Source organism: Acyrthosiphon pisum, chromosome A2 (genome assembly GCF_005508785.2).
Source record: "Acyrthosiphon pisum isolate AL4f chromosome A2, pea_aphid_22Mar2018_4r6ur, whole genome shotgun sequence".
Classification (NCBI taxonomy): Eukaryota; Metazoa; Arthropoda; class Insecta; order Hemiptera; family Aphididae; genus Acyrthosiphon; species Acyrthosiphon pisum.
The window spans coordinates 61870150-61880256 of record NC_042495.1 but is presented as its reverse complement, the minus strand read 5'-3'; the positions used below and the strand labels follow the sequence as shown (position 1 = coordinate 61880256).

At 28.5% G+C, this 10107-nt stretch overlaps 1 protein-coding gene across 1 annotated transcript; it reads left to right on the top strand.

The window, feature by feature from the left end:
- The first annotated feature begins 3093 nt into the window (after positions 1 to 3093).
- Positions 3094 to 9891, top strand: LOC100167748 (metal-response element-binding transcription factor 2). Its single transcript, XM_016808745.2, has 10 exons — positions 3094 to 3156; positions 3831 to 3882; positions 4824 to 4952; positions 5009 to 5206; positions 6540 to 6674; positions 7538 to 7710; positions 8438 to 8633; positions 8823 to 8890; positions 9054 to 9224; positions 9665 to 9891. The coding sequence occupies exons 2-10, from the start codon at positions 3859 to 3861 to the stop codon at positions 9837 to 9839; spliced, it is 1269 nt and encodes a 422-aa protein (XP_016664234.1). The 5' UTR covers positions 3094 to 3156; positions 3831 to 3858; the 3' UTR covers positions 9840 to 9891.
- Positions 9892 to 10107: the final 216 nt, after the last annotated feature.

The following is a 10107-nucleotide window of genomic DNA, read 5'->3' as shown; positions in this document are numbered from 1 at the left end:
AGGACAGGAGAAAATTGTGGCGCAGTATATAAATGTATAAATGTATAATAGTTAACAGATATTAAAAATCACAACGTATATTATTATAATATGTTTTATTTATTGCGAATACGGAATTGTTATGTGTGCGTATAGCCTGATAATGGTGTGTACTTTTGCTGTTAGGTCTTATCCAAAAAAGATTTTTTTCTAAAATATGAACATACTTGGGGTACCTATAGGTAGGTATATTATGATATTCATTGGGGTCATGTTATATTTTAATATCATCAGTGCAATTGCAATCTCATGGGAAATCCTTATCGTCCCACACAACATTGAAGTATCGCTTACATAATATAGGTTCTAGCAACTAGTATATGTTTGTATACATTCAACCACGTAACGTCCTCTTGTAAAAAATCTTATTTGAAAATCAAGTTATTCGTGATTTTATTGGTTTTAGTTTTTTTCTCATCACTATTCACTCGCATTCACATTTGAACAACAATACATGAAGACATTAATTTCTATGTTTCTTTTAGAAACTACCTATAGAACATATAATTATATACCAGATAACTTATATTATATTTTCCTGAACTTTATAATATTTATATAATATATAAATAATAATATAAGTTTTCCTATACAACTAAATAAGTATATCTAGTATATCGTTAAGTAATTTGTTAGGTTGAATTAATTTTGGCCGAAAATATTGAATTTATTATAATATATTATTAATTATTACTTATTAGGTATATATTTGTTTTATAAGAAAAAATTGAGGGTGGTTTCTGAAAGCAAGTTGGATTTAGTTTGTACTTGGTGGCCCAGGGATGTTAAAAGTAAAAAAATGCACAGTACCTACCTATATACGGGCACTCGGGTATCTAGACACAGCGTATATTGTATGTGTTCTAACTTCAAAGTATAATTAATATATGATACGTATTATAGAATTATGACGTGATGGTAAAAACTAAAAACTACTGATAGGAAAAAACAATTGTGAAGATGGTCACATTCTGAATTTTTCATTTAGGTTTATAAGTGTAACTTTTTCAAAACTCTCTTAATTATTTAAGTGTGTTAGATTTTAATTTTTAAATGGATATAAATAATTAGGGTGTCGTCGTATATAAGCATTTTGAGAAGCACTGGTATAGTTGACAGCAGCAATGCAGCATATTATTATGATTTATGGCTATCCTCGGAAAACTGATGTACTATCAACCGCGTGCATTCCGTCAGATAGGAGCTGATGGATACGAAGCTCGTTCAAGACTCGTTTCGACGGAATTTCCTTGCACTATTTAATAGTTTACAGTAACAGTATAGTGTATACACATCAGTTTTTGTAAACTACAGTAAGTTATAACGTATAACTGAATAATTAATATACAACTTCCATTATAATGAACTTCGAAATTAGAATCATAATTCTTCTGTTTACGGTTTTGGAGGCTATACGGGGGTAACCGTATACAACGTATACCCATTTACTATTTAGTGAATTTGTATACCTATAAACTGAAAAATAGTACAAATATGTACGTAATACGTTTATACGTATACCTCAACATTTAAAAAGAAATACACGGCAATACGGCATAATATGATTTAAAAATTAAGTAATTGGTATTTATTTATCTATTATCATCTATGACATTTATCAATTATCTATATGACTATAAGTTAAAACCGCGTAACAAATAATAATTATCAAGATTGATTAGTACCACGAATTAGTCAACCATTGTTCGTGATCCGCTGAGTAATAAAAATGGCCGTCTTTTTCATGAAATATAATCGGTATACGGAAAAAAGCGAAGCGTGCGGCTTTTTTAAGGGTTGAGTCTATTAGTTTTGTGTTTAAAAAACCACAATATTCATTGCCTTAAATTCATAAATGAACGTATACCTTGTCGATTTTTTACGAAAACACCATTGTGTTTACCCAATGTTTAAAAAAAAGTGAGAAAAAGTGGATCTCATTTAGTAGAGGTTAGTGCTTGCGTCTTTACGACAAATTCAAATTGTTTTCAGAATTCATATCACTTCATTAGATCAATTGGTAGGTACATTGAAATGGAAAAAATCTGCACATCATTTACACATCTAAATTTCTGTATGGCATCCGTACCTACCAAGGTACGGATGGGTGTTGAAGTGTTAGACAGAGTGAAAATCATCTTAAATTCTTCAATGATTAAGTTATAATTTATTTTTATTCAAAGTAATAAGGTAGACAAAAATACAGTCCTGGAAGATTTATAAATTATTTTCTTTAACACGCTTACTGTCTTGCCCATCATGCTACTTACGACGGTACCTACCTATCGTAACTACGACGCTACCTATACTGTATGGGGTATTGGGGTGTAAGCTTTAAAAAAAATATTTTCCTGCAGGTAGGTATAGCCGTATAAGTAGGTAGGTACCTCCAATTTTTTTCAAGGCTAAGATACAATTAATGATCAGATGTGTCTAAGGTTTTAAAATATAAATAATTATTATAATTATTCGGATTAATTCAGTCCTACATAGCCGCTACTTATTTAAATCAACGTTGATAACAATTTAATTTAGTATAAATTATCTGTAATCTATTTTGAGTATTATTATTTATTATTATTGAAATGGTTTTATAATAATTAGTCGAGTCACACGACTCGTGTGCACTATGCAGTCTTTGTAAATATCAACACATCGTGACAATTATTAACTACACAACGGCACAACGCGCAGAAATACACGTAGCCACGTCGTAGGTACCTGTGGGTAGGCGACAACATTGTTATTATGTCGTAAATACTGGGAAAAAACAATGTAAATTGCATGCAGTCTGATATTATTCAGATTATTCTGTTGGGCATTTCGCGAAGAAAAAACAATTTCAGAATTCAGAGGCGGCCCATCCGACCAAGGCTGACTGATAACACTGGTCGGCAGGTGGCGGTGGCGGCGGCGGTGGCGGCGGCGGCGGCGACGGCGCAGTGGTGCCACCCGGGGCGGCCGCAGTTCAGTGATCCGACGGGGGCCATGAACACAACCGCAGACGTCGAGCCCAGCCGCGGTCCAATCGAATATGTAATCAAAAGGCTGACGAGAAGTCGAGGAATTGGATCGCTGCTGCCGTTATCGTCGTTGTCGTCGTCGTTTGCGTTTATGGTGAGTTGGGACACGGCGTGTCCCGGATTAGGTCGAAGGTAGCGAGTCTCTGTCTGTTCGCCGGACGCCTTTGTCCGGTCCCCGTGCTTTAGGCCGCAGGGGTAACGATGGACGGCCGTGGACACCGGTGAAAATGCTTGCGCTGGCGAGGGATATGAGTGGCTGGTCGTCCATATCGTTTGCCCGACGAGGACGGCAAGTCGTGTATGTTGTGTACGAAGTGGAAATGTGTGTGAAATATTTGTATGGATGTGTTGTATAAGCTACGTGAGTGTATGTGATAGTGTTTGTATTTGTATTTGTGTTTAGTGTGTGCGAGTGAGAAAGTCAGCCTAATCGTGATCGTAGGTATTTTACGGGTGGAAAGCTTGAGACTGTGTTTACAGACACTCGTTTCCGTACGTCAAATGCTGTGCGAGTTACGAGTAGTGACAACCCTGTCCGCTACTTCAGATCACTGGCCTTGTGTTTGACGTTTCATTCACTACCTATCAGTCAGTGTATCAATAGAAAAGTTGTAGTTGTTTGTCCAGAGTAGAATGCATTTTTTGACTATTCTGTACATATATTGTAGTTGGCTAGTAGACTTCTCAATTGGCTAGTTAGAAAGTACTTGTTATTTATAGGTAATTGATACCATTTGATGGTTTTTAACAATATTCTATTAATTGCAGGATTATTCGACAATGGATAGCTGACAAAATGTTGCAGATCAAAAAGGAATCTGTGAGAAATTTAATGACATTTTTTAATCTCTTAAATAATTTAATTAGAATCAAGAGTTGTTGTCAATATTGATTTCTTTCTGTTTGAAAATAACATACATTTTAACAATTAATCAAATATAACTGAACTATTATGTATATTTCTTGAAAAAAGAAAAATCTTAACATTTTCAAGTTGTTTTTAAAAATTATTCAAAGATAAAATCTAAATAAAGAATGATCTTAAATATTGGTACATTTAATATGTTAATATTATTCAATACCTATTATATTTTCCTATGTCTATTATAACATTTTTAGATTTTTAGTATAAATTATATTGATAATACATTTGGCTTATATAGATATTGGTTTTTGACAATTTGCTATTTTATTAGTTACGTATTGATTGAATTATGGTTATTTGAAGTTATTAAAATCAAACAAAACCTTAAGTATATATTTTTCCATCTTTCAAATAAGACGTTGCACCTATTTAAATATAATAATTTGTCATTTTCAATAAGTAACTTATAGGGTAAAAATTCCACCAACACTAATAATATATATTTAAATATGTATATGTACATAACAGAGCTCTAATAAGGGTGGGGGGAGGGCTAGGCAGATGCAGCCCCGGGCCCTGACATAATTACTAATTAGGGCCCCCATATATTACTGTAATACAGTTATATTATATAATTTATTTACAATCTTAATACCTATATAAATTGAATATAAAGAAACAAAATAATTAACAAAAAAAAAATTTGAATTTATAATTTAAGTTAAGGGTCCCCTAAATTCCCAATTGGGGCTCTGGTACCTATCTATTAAGGTATTTTTTACCTACACTTAGTTATAAATACACAATTATCCTTTTTTAATTTTACTATTCATAGTAGGATCTATTAAAAAGTCAAATGAATTTTAGTCTAACCATTGATATTGTTTATTTTTTAGATAAAAAGGGAGAGCCCCGAGGCCCCTACTCCTGATAGTACAACTGTTGAAAGCAAGAGTTATATTTGTGGAGAAGAAGTATTGGTTCATCTAAATGATGAACGATTTTATTTAGGATTTATAGCAAAAGTAAATAATATTTAATTATAAACTTGCTGTTAACTAATATTTTATTTTACTTTTAGTTGAGGTATAAAGAATCTAAATGTTTAGTTAAGTTTGGTGATAATACAGTAAAATGGGTATTCTTAAAAAATGTTACACGAATGACATGTACGAGTACCACTACTCAATTTTGCAATGTGTGCAATATCGAGGCTATGCCAGATGATATTTGTGTATGTGATAAATGTGCTAATGTATACCATCGTAAATGTCATAAGGTAAATATAATTTTATACTACCTACTCTTAAAAAAATATATAAAAGGCTAGTTGATTAAAATTTGTTCTAGAACCTTTTAAACAGTCATTTTTATATTATAAACTAATATGCATGATAGTAAAAAAATAAAACTATTGACTTTGTTCATTTGTGTATAAGAAATCGTGCCTAAATCTTCAATTTTTTTTATGAACTTGTATTTTATAAATATTACATAATCTATCCCCTATATCATACAATTCATATAATTCGACTAATAACATGGATTAATAATACGGCTATCTTGTCGTATGCGCTCTATCGTGTTTTGCCACTCTACAATTATATTTAGATTTTAACAAAAAAAAAACTGAAAAACGATAACAAAAAATCCCAAAAATCGAAAAAAATTTCACTTATCTTTACTTATTAATTTTTAACTTGAAATCAGAAATTTTGAATTTTCTAATTTTTATGTCAATTATAATTTTGATTTAAAATTTAAATATTATGAATAATTAATTTAAATTTTTAAATTTTAAATGTATTTTTTTATTGCGCATTACTATTATAACTTAAAAGTTAAAAGTTATATTCTGTATATAATATATACAATTTATATAATATATATTGTTTTTGATTAACGTTTTTAAAAACATTATTTTTCCTATTGTTTCCAAATAGAGTTTTGATAATATTGTTTTTTTTTTATATATATATAATAATTCATTTTAATTTTCAACTTTTAAGTGCATTTGTATATTGCGCGTTACTATTATAACTTAAAAGTTAAAAGTTATAAATTATAAGAATATAATATATAAAAAAAAAATATATTATCAAAAACGTTATTCAAAAATAATATAGAAAAATAATGTTATTAAAACATAATAATCAAAAAACGTTTAAAAACAATATTTTCGCAGGTAGACCGAAATTTGGGGTAGTGCGCATACGACAAAATACAAATAATGTTATATGTCTTATATATTGTAATTTATTGCATTCTGTCAGTGACATCAATTTGTATTACTTGTTTTAACACTTACTGCTCCAGTTTTGATTTGTATTTAATATGAATACTCTTCTTTTTATAGTTAAATTAAATAAAATAATTGTCTTATTAAAAAAAAATTTAATTGAAATTAATTCAGCAATAAAAAGTTCTTTGGTAATTATTTATTTATTGGTTTTTCTATGTGTGGAATATTGATTGTTCTATTAAATTGTCATTATTTATAATTAATATTTATTACATATTATATTATAACATATTTTTATTCTAATGCAATTTATATTTATTTTAACTGTTAAAGTATGTATTTATAAAAGTAATGGTTCTATTTTTTACAGCCGGAAGTTGAAGTTACAGATGTTACTGTATGGATATGTTTTCAATGTAAAGAAAAACAACAGATTAATAGACTGCAAGTTACAAATTCTGTATCAAGCACAATTGTTCCAAAAGTTGTTAAACTACCTTATGATGTATGTTTTCTGTACTATTAGGATTCTAAATTTTTATTGGTAATCAACAGTGCTCGGATTTAAATTTCCTTTTGAAAAATGCATTTATGACCAAAAAATACTTTAGAAAATAAATTTACTTAAAATAATCTTATTTTTTATTTCAAATAACAAAAATGATATATTTATGAAATAAATAAGTATTAAAATTGTGAAAAAAAGTATGTGTTTAACATGTAATTTTATTAAAACTCTATAAGTATATAATACACAAAGAATGAAGAAAATATCATTACTATACTCTCGCGTTTCCTTGTAAACGCTACATGGATTTAAAATTTTAGTTCAATATCCTGTGTATATAAAAAAAAAAAAACAAAATGTAAACACTTTGTGAAACAACACAAACAACAAGTAAAGGTATCCGATAACGGCCACACGCACTACTGATACAATATTATTGAATGATAAGAAAATTCTTCTTACAAAACACGTAATACTGAGCAAAAAAACACAAACTGTGTAAAATTAACATATTAGTATGTGCTGTATGTGATTAATATCTTCTATAAAAGTCCTATATAATCAACTAATTGGTTAGAGCCTTAATTTTATTTAAAACCAGATAACCTGAAATTATAGTACAAACTTGAAAGAATATTTATATATATATATATATATGTTTCAATCTTGTGTCTTTTTTGTCACTACGTGTAGATAAATTGGTAAAAATTACTAATAAATTGAAAACCATATTAAAAATGTTAGAATAAATGTTTTAACTTGCATTGAGTCAAGCATTAAAAAAAATATGCAAATAAATTGAAATCCGAGCCTTACTAATCAACTTAATATCTTTATTTAAATCAATTATTTTTTTTTAGCTGAATGCTTTACAATGGGATATACACCACCGTATTAACAATTTAGGAACCTATTGCTATTGTGGTGGACCTGGTGACTGGTTCATTAATATGCTGCAATGTGGTAAATGTTTACAATGGTTTCATGAAAAATGTGTCACTTCATTGATATATCCTCTGTATCTTGGGGATAGGTAAGCTAAAATAATCTATTTAAATAAAATTATTTGTGGAAAACAAATCTATGGAAAATGTAAAAACTAGTTAGGTATTACCTTTATATTTAATTAATGTTTTGTTAATTAACTATACTCTATTTCAAAAGAGAATATTTTACTGCTTTATCGCATAGCTACTGACGACCAGCGTCCGCCCCGAACCCAATTTCTTCCACTCTCGTTTATCAAGGTCAACGATCAAAATTGCCCGACAAGTATACACAGATTTCAAATAAATTTTATGCAAATGGTTAGCGTGAGAGTAAATATGCATATTATAGTTGTGCTAATTGGAAATGGCTGTATATGGTTCACAATGAGCTGAAGGCAGTAGCGCACCGCTGAACGTAAACCGGTTATGAAAGCAGTATATTCTCTTTTAAAATATAGTAAAGTTATTTTATATTATGTCTACTTTAATTAAACTTGATTTAAGTAATTTGTTTACTGTTTGTTTCACTAGATTGTTAATATTAACTTTTTTTTTTAAACACAAATATTATTATTTATATAAATTGACAGTAGTTAAATATATAAAAAATGTAAAAATATAAAAATTAATTTTTATTAAGTAACTAATAGTAAATGTTGATTATCTAAATTTTAGCTTCATTAGTTTATATTAACTCCCTTTTTTATTGGCTGAACAATTCATACAATCTTATTACATTTTAATTATTGCCTTTAAATTTTTTTGTTCCAGGTTCTATGTCTTTTTGTGTTCCGTGTGCAATGTAGGTACAGAGTTTGTACGTCGTATTGAAATGGAATGGTCGGATTTAGTTCATCTTGCCCTTTTTAATATGACTGCTTATAAACCACAGAAATATTATGATGTGGACATAAATATACTTCCATACTTAGATAATCATTGGACTTCAATGTATCTACCTCCTAAAGTATGTTTTATTTTTCATTGTAAATATTTTTTTGTAATTTCTGCTCACAAAATTAGTTATTTTGATATAAACTTATAAAAATAAATTAGAAAACCACAACTAAACTTTCTTTATTTGTTATACATATGATGTGACACATTTTTTACTACCTATGTAATATATTTTACTTGTTATTATAATTGTTTATAGATTCTTAATGTTCCTGTTGATGACAGGAAAGTTTATGTTGTCAATTCCCTGCTCAAAGACACCAATCAGTTAGTATATAATTTGAATTATCAATTAATATTTATGTTATAGTATGTTTCAGTTATAAAAAATAACTAAGCAAACTAAACTATACATATATATTATTAATTGCTTTGCATCTTATCTTCTTTAATATTTAAATTTAACTATTTATATTTGTCTGCTTTACAGTAGGTTTGAATTCCAGGGTAAAAAACCCACCAACATGTGGGGACTCCGACTGAAGTTGCCACCTAAGCCCCCACGTTTTACGTTACCCGCAGAAGTTCCAATTAATGAGAATCTTTTGCATCACCAATTGCGCAATAAACTTAACCTCAGTATATTACCACCTCCAAAAAAGTAAGTATTTTAATATAGAAAAAGTCGTATATCCTACTTTAATTTTAACCTATCAAAAAATCAGTTGAAATAATTTTTTTCAAAATATTTATTTCATCAATTTGTAGAACTTATTAATAACATCAAATTCTATTTTAATTTATCTAACAATAACTGATACAATAGCTTTCTTTCTTAAATTATATTTTGTAAGAATTTCAAGGTGGCGATGGTCTCTGAAAATACTGTCACCTTATCTGTTCCCTTTACTTTATTTACCTTCTTAAAAATTAAGTTAAAAAAAATGTTTATTTAAAAATCATAGTATTTATATTAATCTTTCATACAAATCATCACTATTTAAAAATTGAATCTAAAAGTTTTGATTTTTTGTAAAAATATTTAGTTTGATACTAAGCATAGGTTTAACTTAATAATACATTTAATTTAAATTATCTTAGGACTGATCTTGTAATAAATGAACGACTTACCGAATCAATGTATTCAGTGGAAGGATTGAAATTTTTACATCAAGATTCACATGTTGTCATGTTACCAAAAGGCCTTCCATCAATTGGACATAATGTAAGTATTGAACATTTACATTTTTATTTTCATTGTAAAAAAATGATATAAGTAAATTTGCTATGTTGATCTGTCATTCTATATAGAACATTGTATATCTTCTATTAAACCAAAAACTGTAAAAATTTAATTGTTGATAGTGAACATTTTGCAAAAGCATAAATTTCTCCTATCTCACTTTCCAATAACAACAATCAACATCTTAATATCAGCTAACATTCGTTTATTATCCATTTATAATTATTACAATATTATCTAATATATAAAATTCTCGTGTTACAATGTTAGTTACCATACTCCTCCGAAACGGCTTGACCGA